The 15803-nt window shown below is 35.4% G+C and overlaps 1 protein-coding gene across 1 annotated transcript; it reads left to right on the top strand.

Moving 5' to 3' along the window:
- The first annotated feature begins 84 nt into the window (after positions 1-84).
- Positions 85-7913, top strand: LOC113098806 (uncharacterized). Its single transcript, XM_026263897.1, has 4 exons — positions 85-220; positions 6941-7258; positions 7344-7655; positions 7741-7913. The coding sequence occupies exons 1-4, from the start codon at positions 160-162 to the stop codon at positions 7905-7907; spliced, it is 858 nt and encodes a 285-aa protein (XP_026119682.1). The 5' UTR covers positions 85-159; the 3' UTR covers positions 7908-7913.
- Positions 7914-15803: the final 7890 nt, after the last annotated feature.

Genomic DNA, 15803 nt, shown 5'->3' with positions numbered 1-15803 from the left:
AGTTACACTGTATCAGTTTATCAGTGTAGTGTGGATGAAATGCAGCTCAATGGTCAGTTGCTGAGATCAGAGGAAGTTAACACCCACAGGATGAGCTAATGGTGTTAAAAAGAAGAGCTTTAATTATAGAGTGAAGAGAAAGACTGTCAGAAACAGAAAATGGCTGATAAGCGTCACATGTGTCTGCTGGGACGGATCATTCTCTGTGCACTTCTCACAGGTAAAGACATCTGTATATGATCTACAATATAAAATATGTGTGTGATGTATTAATTACTCTGACATAGTTTCTGGAGTTGGAATATGCACAATTCTATTTTGATGAAATTCATTAAGTCATTAAGTTGTTATCTCAGGGTCATGTGAAGTAAATACTGTTTTATTATTTCATGTACGTTTATAATTGTTCATATACTGCTGTCACACTCAGAAGTCTCTTACAAAGCTATGTTTAAGTTAAAAGTATTATAAAGAGAACTCTGCTGTATTCCAGAAATCAGGTTATGTGACGTGTCTGGGTTAGATTATGAATACGTATACAGATAATTCAACGTTTGGATCCAAAAACTGAAACATCTTTCAGAGTATGTAGTAATAGCAACCCATTCTCTGAACATTACTGTCTCTGGAGCAGGTTTTGTTCTGAGATGAGTTTACTTTATATCAGGGGTGTCAAACTCAGTTCCTGGACGGCCGGAGCACTGCAGAGTTTTGCTCCAACACTCATACCATGTAGTTTTCAAATAAGCATAAAGGACTTGATTAGTTGGATCAGGTGTGTTTAATTAGGGTTGAACCTAAACTCTGCAGGGCTCCGGTCCTCCAGGAACTGAGTTTGACCTCCCTGCTTTAGATGTATTCAGCACATGTGTCTCCTGTTAATGAGGGCCCAGATCATTTGATCGGTGTTGCACATTATATATCTTTATAAAGTTATATAAACTTATAAAGTGTAATAACAAAGCAATGATTGATTTTACTCTATTTTAAAATTTTCTGTAATTTATATAATACTAATAAATAAAACAAATATCATACATCTCACCTTTTAACAAATGTGGAATCTAAATGGCAAAAGATAAAATCATGTTTACAGTCTTATTACCATTATAGGCCAGTTTTACTAAGCAGGACACATTAGCGCGAGAGCAGGATTCAAAAACTGCACTGATGCGTGTTGAAATGTCTGCGGTTGATTTACTAACAATCACACAATTTAAAGAACACAATCATCCCTGATTTACACGGCATGTGTCTGTGGTGCTTTACGGCTCCGATGAGGTTTCGTTGCATCCTCCATGCAGTGCCAACAGATCAGAAGTGTAGTGGTGGGATTCACGAGAAACATGATTTGCCTGTCCAACACTGCAGTCTATGGTCCAACTAGCTTTTCTTGATTTTTGTGTGTTCTAACATGGTTGGCTGAATGTTAATATTTTGTCCGGTTTAATTCTGTTTAATCCAGTCCTGCAACTCCTGCAATTAAACTCCACACCATTTGCTTTTTTTTAATTGCCATTGGAAAAAGGATCTGTGGTGTCATATAATAATGTGAGGTTTTTCAACTTTGAGAATAAACCTCTCGTCTTCTATTTCTGGCCTCCTAGCTAGAATATGTGAATTAAACATTATATTTTGACTTCCATTTTGTATTTGCTGTGCGGTTTGGTAGCAGGGTGCATCAAAAATAGACTAGGCGCCTATCTTTAGTGAAGCGGCGCGGAGAGCTGCTTCTGGGACGCTTTTAAAAAGTGTCGCGCCGCGTCTGGTGTAAACATTGCATTGACTAGAGTGACCGTGATCATCTAAGGTAGCAGAAACATGACGCAGATGCATGCAGTGGAAATTCAGGATCAGACATGCTTTCTTTGGTCCTTTAAATAATGGCGCAAATGTCACACGATCAAGAAAACGTTTGTAAAACGCGTTTTGTTATTAATTTGAATACTCTCCTACCACAAATTTTGTGTCTGAAAGTGAAACTCATAGAAAAGACAGTTTGCGCCTAAAACTGCCTTAAGGTTTTTAGGTTTTTAATGTATAGATTTGGTATCAGATAAACAATACAATGTTTTTACAGTAATAAAACTTATAAGAAAATGATGTTTGAGTTATTCATCTGATATTTTTGGCTTTGTATAAGTTAACCTTGTTTTCTGCAATTATACCCTGAACTCATATGTTCAGTATCAGTTTACTCTGCCTTGGTTCATTTTCTGCTTAAAACACAAAACCATAACCATGTTTTGAACATTCGGGGTACTAACTGATGTATATAGGCTATATATAGAGAGGAAGAGACAGACAGAGAGAGAATTAGAATAAAAAACAAACTTTATTTTATTACAAATTTTATTACAATTACAAAAAAAAAGGCAAACAAGAGTGTATATTCTCTACCAAGTAGAGAGACCCTCACAACAAACTGTTAAAAATCAAAACATCATCAATAATATAAAAAAAAAAAAATGCATCATATTTTTGTTTGTTTTATAATAACATCCTAGACTTTACCAAGATTGAAATCATTTTAACATCTGTGTCAAAATTTCCCTCCATTTTTCTTTTTCTATCACATAATTGCCATTTTCACTTTAACCAACAATAAATGTAATAATTGACATTCAAGGGAATGTTTTCTGGAATACTTAAAAACACAAATAAAAATCTCAATGGAAAACACTTCATCAAACCATTTAAACAGATCTTGTAACAAAGAAAACAGAGGTCTTAATTTATTACAGTACATGAAAGAGTGAAACACTGTTTCTCTTCATAAACAACAAAGATATTCTCGATTTACTTCACAATTAATTATTGAAACAAAAGCATGAACAGCTATAATTCCGTCTAAAACTCTCTCTATCTCTCTCTATCCCTTTCCCTGACTAAACTAAATTACTTCACCTTAAAAGAAACCCATTACACATTTCTAAATTAGGCTCATACGTGTAGCGACATGAGACTTGATAAGTAAGTCAGTGAAAACTTTTTTCGCTCGACACATCCAAACATGAACCAAAAATCAGAGGTTCTTGTAGCGTCCAATAAAAGAGTCAGTATTTTCACATCTCAACACTTAAAAAAAGTGACCACACTTTAAATAAATTACAATAATAAACAGGTAACTTGGATACAGACATTTTTTAGGGTTCATCAAAAACAAAAACTTGTCCAAGCCCAAACCTTTTTTTTTTTTTTTTTTTTTTTTAATAATAGAAGCAGCTTAACTCCAATTTTAATTTAGAGGAGTATCAATAAACCATTGTACAAATGTTATCCTAAAAGCTGCTTCTCTACTGCAAATTAATCAGATCTTGTCCCCCTTCATCTTTAGACAAAAATAAAATGCTTTGTGGAACCCAATGTAAATTATCCCAAAATAAATTAATTAAAGTTAATTGAACTTTTTTTATTTTTTTTTAATAAAAGCGGTGATGAATCAATACAAGTTAACCAATGGCAAAGAATAGAGGCTGCCAAATTGATGATAATTAAAACCCGTCCTCTAGACATATTGGAAAGTGAAATTTCCATTTATTCAAACGTCCCACTATTTTTTTTTTCTACACCTTCAAACATATTATTTTTCATCATATCCCAGATGTACACCCAAGTAACAACAACAGAGGTTCAATTGCAAACTATATAACATCCCAGATAAAGCACACCCTGTCTAATACTTCTAAAAACTCTAAAGGGGCACATAAGTCCCCGTTTGCCTTCAGCAAACTTTCAACATCACAATATAAGACTCTTAACTTATCAATAAAAACTTTATTTAAAACAGTCCTGAACCTTTTAGAACATCCCATAAATAACCACGTTCCACTCTATCAAACGCTTTTTCTTGATCTATTGATGTTAAACAAAAATAAGAGCTTACCAATATCAAGAAAGTCTCTAAGAAACGAAATATTATAAAAAAAAAATGTCTACCTGGAACACAATAAGTATGATCAGAGTGAATGATTTCAGCTAAAACCTTACTTAAGCTATTTGCTAAAGCTTTAGCCAGAATTTTATAATCACTGCATAGCAAAGAGACAGGCCTCCAGTTTGTAATATCACTCAGGTCTGGCAGTAGAGTAAGGACCGCTCTGCGGCAGCTCAGTGGTAATCTTCCACAACTCAAACTATCATTGATGACTGCAAGCAGATCTGCACCAATCTCAGGCCAAAAAGACTTATAAAAGTCTGCAGATAGGCCATCTATTCCTGGTGCTCTGCTGCATTACATGCTTTGAAGAGCTTTCTGTAACTCTTCTAAAGTCAACACTCTACAAAGCTCGCCATTGACATCATCCGATACCTGAGGAAGACCCTCAATAAACACATCATCACTGTCTGACCTGTGTGTAAGCTCACTGCTAGACAGTTCTTCATATCATTCTACTGTCCTCTTACGAATCTCGGTATGATTCAACAAGAGTGCACCATCCTTAGAGCGTAAGCCATATATTCATATTTTTTAACAATTCTCCAAATTAAAAAAAAAATACCATTAAAGTAGTTAAGTCTCTGGTGATGTTGCAAGCTTTCTGTTGACTCCGTTGTCTAATTTGAATTTTACTGTAGTCCATCCACTGCTGCAATGATTGGAAATCAGACTTTCTGGTTCTAAAATCATAAAAAAAAGAAATAATAATAATATATATATAAATTCTAAATCAGTTAATCAACTGTTTTTAAAATGACACAATGCACTGCTGGGTTTTATGGATCCCAAAGTTAAAAAACACTGCACTAAACTATGATCCAAAAAACCCACTGGACTAATAGAACAATCTCTGAAAACATTAAGTTGATGACTAAAACCATAAAATCTGCCCAACCTTTCCAAAGACAACACATTATTGTGTGAATGAATCCGAGTTTACTGCCTCTGTCTCTGAAAATGTCTCCATATGTCAGTTAAATCATGCATTTCTATTAAATGAACAAGTCTTTTTCGAGAAGCCACATGAGATTCAACATGATTTCTATCAGAGGCATTTTCCATACAGTTAAAGTGCCATCCTATTAAAAACAAATCCTCAGTGTTACAATCACTGATTGCTTTACATGATATATCTAAAAACCCAATTCTTTCAACTGCATTGGTGGGAACATTAATACATAAAAAAAAAAAAAAAAAAAAAAAAAAAAAACATAAAACTGATTTTCTAATTGAGCTCTTATCTTCAAAACATATTCCCTTTACAATTTCTTTAACTTGGTATGTAGCTGGAATAAAGTTATTTGACAACAGTACAGCAACACCCCCACTTAAAGATGTGTTATGGCTACAAATAGATAACCCATTGAACCTATCAAATTAAAGTCCCATAAAGAATCATCTTCATTAAAAACATCACTATGTGTTTCTCGCGCAAACAAAACATCTATTCTTTTAATCTTTATTAACTCATATAGTTCAAACCTTTTCTTCCCTTCTCGTGCTCCATTCAAATTGAGAGAAGCAATATGAAATTCCTTCATCAAAGAGAAGCAAAAGGTTACACAAAAAACACCAATAGAAACTCATCTCATGAAAGTATACGTCTAATGCTTCTAACCAAAACTCCATCGGTGACAGAATGGAGAAAAAGACCTTGAGAGAAACCAGGCTCAGTTGGGGTCAGTTCTCCTCTGACCAGACGAATCCAGTAGTTCAATTCCAGGCTGCAGCAAAGTCAGATTGTGCAGAAGAATCATCTGTTTCCTGTGGTCTTGTCCTGGTGCTCCTCTGAGACAAGGTCTTTACAGGGGATCTGTATCTGGGGCTCTAGTTGTCCTGGTCTCCGCTGTCTTTCAGGGCTGTAGATAATATGGTCATACTTCCTGGTTCTAGGAAGAACTCTAGCTGCTGCATTTTAATATTCATAAGGCATTAATAGCAAAATTGCTTTATTAACAGTAGACATGCATGCACAGCAATATTAATGATTATTCCCATTGCATTTTGTCTTCATGTATCGAGCAGTGATCACATTTTCAAGCTTAATTTGCACACCTAGTAAGCAGTTGTTGTAAACCCCATGGCAGTGTCTGGAGGGCTGCAGTGTGATACAGTTCTCAAAAGAAGAATCAATAAGTAAATGGATATCAGGCGATCTCCTATATTCACAAAAATATATGGTTAGTGTGAGCATGTGCATCTTCTATAATTCCAGTCAAACAACATTTATTTTTTATCATTCAGTAGACTTAACACGTTAACAAACGTTAATATTTAATGTAATATTTGAAGTTAATGGTAGCCCCCTAACATGACATATCATGGTTGTGACACAGGAAATATTAACATTAGATTTAAAATATTGTAAAACTATAAAGTGACACTGATGTACTCTGCAGAGGAGGAATGTGACGAGGGTCCTTCAGAGAGACAGCTGCCCCCCAGATTCCCTGATGATTTTACATTTTAATCAAGATCTGACGCTGCTGACAGAAAGAGAGGACACGACTTTACAACCTTATGAAACACACACGTGTGTGCTGGAAAACAACCGCGCTTTAATATGAGAGATTATTAGAGATTATAGAAGTGCTGCTTTTGAGAAAAGAAGTTATTTTTCATCATAAAAAAATAAAATGAAAATAGAAACTCTTATTGTGTTCTCACTACATCTAAAACAGTGTCCACGTTGCACAGAGAAGGGTTCAATCATTATATTATATCAGTTTATATAATGATTGAACCCTTCTCTGTTTTAGACACAATACAGAGTCATCGATTTGAGATAATAATGGTAAATTAAAATAAATTTAAGGGATAACTGAGTTAAATACATTCTATCATTAATCCCTAAAAACATTTAAATTGATAATATTTTCATTTAAAACCCACAGTTACAGTAGCTGTTTTGTCCCATGTCTCAAGAATCAGTGATTTCATAATCAAGTCATTAACCCACATTATTATTATTATTATTATTATTATTATTATTATCTGTAGGTATCAGTGGAGCAGAAGTGACTCATGTGTTCTTCAGTTCTGGTGGAGATGTCCGTCTGTCCTGTAATAATGCTCTTTCTGGCTGCACATCAACAACATGGATGTACAGCAGACCGTCAGAGACAGCAGTTGAACTGATTGCTGGAGGAGTAAAGAAGACTGACACAGAGAGACACGAGAGACTGAGTCTGGGCTCTGACTGCTCTCTGAACATCAAGAAAGTCACAAAAGAAGATCGTGGACTTTACCTCTGCAGACGATATGTGAATACAACACATCATGTAGATGATGCACGTGTTTCTCTGCATGTTCTTCATGGTCAGTGTTTCTGTGAATATTATGATTATATGTTGAATTAAACAGTAATATTGTCATGTAATCTCTGTCTGATTTTCTGTTTCAGTGTCTTCATCATCCTCACAGTCTGAGATCAGATCAGGCCGCTCTCTGACTCTCTCCTGTCAGTTATATAATGATGATCGAGTCTCTTGTGCTACTTCAGTCCGTTCTGAGGGTCTTGATCTGATCTGGGTGAATCAGGCTGGTGTGAATCTGCAGACAGACTCCAGATTTCACATCTCATTCTCCTCAGGACAGTGTAACATCTCTCTGACTACAACACTCCTGAATGAAGATCACAACAGAGAGTGGAGATGTCACCTTAAACTCAGAGATCAACTGAAGACCTCAGCCACATATACTGTCAAGTATCCAAGTAAATTATTTATATGAACAATTAATCATCAGTCAGTTAAATATGATGGTAGTCTATGACGTATCTGAACATTCATCTTTTCCAGCTCCAAGCGAAACAAATCCACCGTCTCCAGTCACCAGCTCTAAATCAGCTTCAGCTCCTACACAAGCAGGTCCAGAATCAGCTGTTAAGATCAATGTTTACTGTGACCTGAAGACCTCACTCAGATACACTGACATGTGTTCAGATAACAACACTACATTTCTTTAACCCCGCAAACTGACACAAGATCACTTCAGTATATTATGATTAACTCCTGATCTGATCATCACAAACTATATAAGACTCCTAGATAGATATTTTACCACTGTTTGTTATATAAAGACAGTAATAGATTAAATTATTACAAGAATGCACCTCAAAACATATATATCTGTAAGATTAATAAGGGAATTAAGATCAATATAACTCAAAGGGGATTTAATTACAGTGAATAAGAACCGAATTAGTATGCAAATTATTCAGAATTAATATTGACCACTTTATCAACTATTCGTCCACCGATATGTTGAAGTTAGGGTATTTTATCAATTCTACACAAATATTATCCCGTAGCCTATGGTAATAATACAATAAAATTATGATAACTGATTATGAGCAAGGTAACGGAATCTACAGTTTAAGGCAGTAACTTGTAAGCACACAGCACAAGACACATGTATGTAAAATCAAACAAGGTTTTATTGAACTACTATAATACACACAAACTAAACTAACGAAAACACACAAACATTCATTCAAACAGTGACAGAGAAAAGTGATGTTGTCATTGGGTTATAAGTGTGTCCATCTGACCCATCCTTCTTAGTGTGACAGCCAATCAGATATTGTCTTGGGCGGGATCTACGCCCCGTTCTCCGGTTCTTGCATGTAATTAGCGTAGTGTCCACGTGATCGCGTGTGTCCAAACTTCTGAGAGTTTAAACACTTTAATAAGCAAACTTAATAGTTTAAATATGGTGCATCCTATACACATCTACTTTATATAAAAATTCTAGAAATCATTTACCCATCAAGTAAGTACCAAAATACAAATACTTCCCATAGTTGAGGTGGAAGTAAATAAGGATTTAGCCGTGATAAGTGATAAGCATGCACAATATAGAGAATACACATGTATGAGGCACTTTCTGGTGATTAGTTCCTATAACTGAGGTAGAAAACCCTACGAATAGGCTGTAAGGAAAGTTAAACACACAGAAATAATTCCACAGGTTAAATAAAACATACATGGTACTTAAGAAATGTGTGAGGTAAAAACTTGTAATCAATTCAACTTATTGGAAGCAATTTTGAGACCGTTGTTTGTATTAAACCACAAGTGGGTTAAATTTCAGTCTATTGGTTTTGGGAGACAAAGTCTCGGGAATTTACAGCTGCAGAAAGGAGGTTCCCTGGTTTAAGCTTTGTGGTGATTCTGGGACATAGGAATGCCTTAGCATCCTTCCCTGATAAGGCTGGGGAGTTATGCATTGGGCTCACCACAGGGTTTCTTGGCCATTGGAACAAAGAGAAATCTTTTCCTGCTGTCCTGGCATCGCTGGTATGAGATTAGACAGAAACGAGAAGGAAAAGGGGGGTGACATCTCCTTTAGGCATCTTGGCACCATGACTGTGTTTTATGACACACTAATTGTTTGATGGGGAATCGTTCTGAACTGTGGAATGCGGTGTTGGGTTCCTTTAATGAAATGGACTGTTCAAGGATAATCCTACACATTATAACCGGAGTTACACAAAATATTTTAAGTTTACTTCATTAATATCATGTTTTTGTATTCATCATAAGTTATATATCATTTGAAAGCTTAATTCCTCAAAATTCATCCTGATAAAACAATTTCAAATTGGACAATACATTCCCAAAGAAATGGTACTTTAAAATCTGTTAGCAGGCTCCTCCCCTTAGTGATGGTGTCATATTACAAAAAAGCATTCATGAATAATAACAATTTAAGTGTTAATAGCAGACTTTCAAGTCTACGTTTAGAAAGGGGGGTTAAGAGGGGGGCAGTTAAGAGCATGGTTGTTTTAGTCAACGATAACGATAACAAAATGATTTTGTTGACGCACCTTTTTTTATGACGATAACGCGACGATGACTAGATAAAAATGGCTCTAATGTGACTAAAACATGACGAAATGTTTTCGAGTTTTCGTTGACGAGACTAGATGGAACGAAAATGATTATAAGTCTGACGCTCACAATGCATATCATTTCTGCCTGTTTTGGAGAAGCACCCGGCTGCAGTCTGCAGATCGAGGCGGGGCTGCACCTGGGACGGGGTTGCACGTACTTTTAAATGCGCACTTGAGCAGCACAGCACACTGTGACTCCATGTTGCTTTGAGCACATCATTCTGCACCCACGATGTGCATACACGCTTTGTGCGCTCTGTTTTGAAGCGTTTCATATTATCATTATTAAAAGCCTATATTTTTATACCTAGTCTACACAATACATTTAAAATGAGCATAATTTAATTGTATATTATTTGTGTGTAGTGTAGGCTATATAAATACATGTGTTTGCATCCCTGATTGTTTGTATCACTTTTATTAGATAGGCTTGTATGATGTTTGTGTTTACAAATAATATGCATCTTGGTGTTGCACTGGCAGACAAGTTGAAGCACAAGTTGTAGAGCATAAGTATGTGTTCCTCAATAGCTTATATTTTGGGCACGTTGTTCATTGCACTTTAGCAATTTCTCAAATATAGCCACAATTGCCAAAGTAAGAATGTTTTTATTCCTGGCTTTTTTGTTTTTTACTAAAATTGACTAAAACTTGACTAAAACCTTTTTGTGTTTTCGTCAACTAAAACTTGACTAAAACTACGAAGTTTATAAGTGACTAAAATGTGAATAAAACTAAAAAGCATTTTCGTCCAAAAGACTAAGACTAAAACTAAAAGGGCTGCCAAAAACAACACTGGTTAAGAGGTTAATCAGTTTCAGAAGAGTCTATATGTCATTGATTCAGAACAAACTGAAGGTTTATTGGCTGCAGCTCACTGTGTTTCACTCTCATATAAATGAGGTATTAATAACTGCATGTGTTTATATTGTAATCAGGGCTGTTTCTGATCAAAAGAGGTTCATCTGCAAAGTCTTACTTCCATTATCACTGAACAGAATTCAGGACACAAGATCATCAGTGATGCCTTCAGAGATACACTGTGTCCTGTCTACACTTTAGTGACTTTAAACAGATAGCAAAACATGCCTTTGATAAAGCTTTTTTTATTGAATGCATGACAAATTAACAGCATCTAACCTTTCATTTCTACATTTATGTCTGACTGTGTTTCTCTTTAACTGTCTGTGTGAGCTAGAGCTGCCCGAGTCTTACTTTCAGTTTTAAGTAGTGTATTAGTATTATTATTATTATTATTATTATTATTATTATTATTATTATTAATAATAATAATAATAATAATAATAATAATAATATAATAAATGTTCTGATCATTCCTCTTCTGCAGCTTCAGCTGATTCAACACTGATTCCAGTCAGCAGCTCAAACTCTGAGAAGAAATCAAGTCAAACTACAGCAGCTTCTACAGAACAAGGTACATGATCACTGACACACATCAGCAGTCGATGAACAATGAAGTCAAACAGAGCTAAGATGTATTTGATCAAATATGATGCATCAGAACTGAAATCCTCCTCCTTATACAGAGACACATAACTGATTATTAATAAACTTTAAGAGAAGCTTATCACTGCTCTTGTTTAATTTGTAGACCTAAAACACGTGTTTTCTCTTTCACAAAACAAGTCAATGTGAAAGCTGGTATATATGTAAATACATTATTTAATTATGATTAAAGGGATTATATATCAAACTATCTGAGGCTATCAGGCTGTTTTTGTTTAACATCTATTGAAGAAAAAACAAAGTCAAACACAGCTAAGGTGAATTTCGATTAGACATCATCAGTCTTTCACTTCTCTTTTCTTGCACAGAAACTATCAGTGAATTTATAAATGGTTTGATGAAATAATCCTTTATGGTTTTTGCATCTCTAAAATAGATAAATGGCTCATTACTTCAAACACTGAGGTGACTTCAGCTCACACATGTGCAGTGTCTGCATGTCTTATTAATGTCACGTGATGTTTGAACTGAACTAATGTTCATGATCCACAGAAGCAGCTGACACAGCATCAGAAACTGTAGTCTGTATGACTGCTGGATCATTAATCAGAGGTAATGAATGACTGTGCTGGAACTATCAGTGAATTTATAAATGATTTGTTAATAATTGTTCATTGTTAATAATCAGTTCACAGTTTCAGAGATTGATTCTCTTCTTTCTCTCTGTTCTGTCCACACATGCTTCCTGTAGTGATTGTGATTATTGTTTCTTCTCTTCTTTCTCTCTGTTCTGTCCACACGTGGTTCCTGTAGTGATTGTGATTATTGTCTCTTCTCTTCTTTCTCTCTGTTCTGTCCACACATGGTTCCTGTAGTGATTGTGATTATTGTTCTTCTCTTCTTTCTCTCTGTTCTGTCCACACGTGGTTCCTGTAGTGATTGTGATTATTGTTTCTTCTCTTCTTTCTCTCTGTTCTGTCCACACATGGTTCCTGTAGTGATTGTGATTATTGTCTCTTCTTTCTCTCTGTTCTGTCCACACATGGTTCCTGTAGTGATTGTGATTATTGTTTCTTCTCTTCTTTCTCTCTGTTCTGTCCACACATGGTTCCTGTAGTGATTGTGATTATTGTTTCTTCTCTTCTTTCTCTCTGTTCTGTCCACACATGGTTCCTGTAGTGATTGTGATTATTGTTTCTTCTCTTCTTTCTCTCTGTTCTTTCCACACATGGTTCCTGTAGTGATTGTGATTATTGTTCTTCTCTTCTTTCTCTCTGTTCTGTCCACACATGGTTCCTGTAGTGATTGTGATTATTGTTTCTTCTCTTCTTTCTCTCTGTTCTGTCCACACATGGTTCCTGTAGTGATTGTGATTATTGTTCTTCTCTTCTTTCTCTCTGTTCTGTCCACACGTGGTTCCTGTAGTGATTGTGATTATTGTTCTTCTCTTCTTTCTCTCTGTTCTGTCCACACATGGTTCCTGTAGTGATTGTGATTATTGTTTCTTCTCTTCTTTCTCTCTGTTCTGTCCACACATGGTTCCTGTAGTGATTGTGATTATTGTCTCTTCTTTCTCTCTGTTCTGTCCACACATGGTTCCTGTAGTGATTGTGATTATTGTTCTTCTCTTCTTTCTCTCCGTTCTGTCCACACATGGTTCCTGTAGTGATTGTTATTATTGTTTCTTCTCTTCTTTCTCTCCGTTCTGTCCACACATGGTTCCTGTAGTGATTGTGATTATTGTAGAGATTGCAGTGTTTGCTGCTCCTACTGTGATTCTTCTTCAGATCATCTGTGTGAGAAGAGCTGGTGAGTTTTGATCATCACAAAACCTGATGAGTCACACTGATCTCTAACAATCTGAATCATGACTGTGAAGAAATGGTCAGCAGTAAATTGTTTGTATTGATTTATTATATTTTATTTATTTAGGAAGGAAGAACTCTCATCACCAAAATGAAATCAAGATGTCTGCAGTTCTACAATGAAATACCCAAAAACAAAATTTATTTGATCATTTCCTCACCCTCATGTCGTTCTAAACCTGTATGAGCTGCTTTCTTATGATGAACATTAAAGAAGATATTTTGAAGATTGCTGGGAATCAAACAGTTGGTGGTTCCCATTAACTTATATAGTACAAAATAAAATAAGCACAAAGTTAATGATATTCAGTAGATAGTCTAAAATAATCATGCATATTGTATTAACATCATAATATTGGTGAAATAATGAAAATAGAATACCTCAAAGGGTTAACTAGATGGTAAATGAAATGTATAAGATTATGAATCACAAATGAAGACCTTGATAGATTTGTTTGTATCATGAGAATACTTTACCTAAAGTTGTGAATATAATTTGAGATATTATTTAACACTCTTTTTCTTCTTATGTGACAGTTTTCCAGATTCCAGTCTGAATGTGATTGACATCGTTCACAGGAATCTGTCGTGAACATGTCATGTTGAACATCTCTGTTTCTGGTGCTGTGTTCTGTGTCACTGACACTAAATGAGCACATCACGAATTCAGAGAATTATTAGGACTTTTAATTGTCTCTTAATCTTTTTAGAATTTTTCTTTTTTTATTATTATTGCTTTAAAATGTCATTATTTTGTCACTTGTGTGTGACATAATTCCTGCTTCCAACTATAAAAAAAATAAAAATAAAATGCAGTATAAAAACAAATAGTGACTGAGCATCATGACTATTGCCTTGCTGGTTGTTTCCATAAGTCATACATAAACCAGATGTTATTCACTGCTAAAACAAATGAATGCAGTCAGCTCAGAATGATTCAGTTATGCATGTAATGAACTTCACAACAGCACATGAGTGTGAGATCAGGGCCGTGCAGAGACCTTTGGAGGGGCAGGTGCTCAAAGTATAAAAGGGGCACATGGAACAAGGCTTTAAATAGCGCGGTACAAAATAGCAATACAGAAATATATTGTGATGCATTCCTTGCCGATTTGTGTATTGATATAGATGATTATGTATTGATACGGCAGCAAATGCTGTGATGCAGTTTTGAAAAAGAAAAGATTAGAAGAGACAATTTTAAGTTTAAAAGTAAAAAAAAGAAAAACAATATTTCCACCTAATAATAACTCTGGGATTAGAAACTGAAATGTCTTAAACTGTCCCAACCTGAAGGCTTTTTCTTCTCTGTTCAACAGAATAATTAAGAGCAGCTGTTATAGTAAAAACTTTAGAAAACGCTTGTGCCTCTACATTTTCCTCTTTCTCACCAGCCTCTGTCTCCTGGCTTGCTGTTCCCTGCTCTTTCTGTCACTAGGAACAAGGCACAATCTACTATTTCATTATCAATCTTTTATTTTAACCATCACTACTATTATTGCACCTAATCAATAAGTCCACCTTAAATATTGATACAAAACAATAAACAACTGAGTCATGCTATGAAAGAACCGTATAACTTATATAGGCTTATGTTTTATTTATTCTTTCCTTTTTATTCAAAACAATTCCAAACATGCTTAATATATCAGGAAATATCTCGTTCTCAAACGTGTAAACGCGTTTTGCACCTTTATAGATTGTTATTTGATCAATAAATGGAAAGGTAGTGTAATCTATTAACTACACATAAAACCCCGACTTTTTACTTAAGTGCCATAACATGCCATAAAATATTTTTAATACGACTGAATTTGCATTTAATGTAAATTTTAATAACAATATTGTAAGTTACTTATTTTAACACTTTCATTTTACAGAGAGTAAAGAACAATTACATTATCAAATAACATTTTCATTCAGTCTAGCCAGAGTTCAGGCACTCTCAAAAACTCCCATTAAAATCACTGAAGCACTTTACATTACATAATGCACATCAGGATTTTTGTTTTTTGTTTTTACTCTCTCTCTCTCTCTCTCTCTCTCTCTGAAGAAAGAATTCGCTAAATAATTCAGTCAGCGAGCAAGTGAACAAAAACAGCGCGTTTCATGATGACTCTTCTGCACGTCTCCGATTGGCCATTGCATACGCGCAACAGAACCGTTGGTTGGTTATCATCATGAAGCGTTGTACGAACGTCTCTGGCTCAGCGCCAGCCAACGAACACTGATTTGAATTTAGCAGCGGATGCTGAACGATCTAATCACAACAGTGTGATTATATCAAATATATAAAACATATTATTCTGCCGTTTTTTTTTTTTTTTTTTGTCGTTTGGAACCTGCATTTAAAATCAACTTGGCTCAGAAATCTTTGAATGGGCATGACGCCTCTGGTCACTTTGGACACCAAAGGGCAAAGGGGCAGGTGCTCAAGCTCAAGCATTGTTTGATGTGTTTCCCATTATATATAGGGGTCATAATATAACTTTAATAAAATATGTATGTGACGAGGGGCCGAGAGACAGGAGCCAGGCCGGTGGAGTGATTGGAGATGAGCGACACCTGCTCGACCCACCAGTCTCGAGACCCACGGAGGAGATGGAGGGGTATAAAACCGGAGCGACGACAGTGA

This window comes from Carassius auratus, unplaced genomic scaffold (assembly GCF_003368295.1).
Source record: "Carassius auratus strain Wakin unplaced genomic scaffold, ASM336829v1 scaf_tig00216683, whole genome shotgun sequence".
NCBI lineage: Eukaryota > Metazoa > Chordata > Actinopteri > Cypriniformes > Cyprinidae > Carassius > Carassius auratus.
This window is presented reverse-complemented; position numbering and strand designations above follow the sequence as displayed.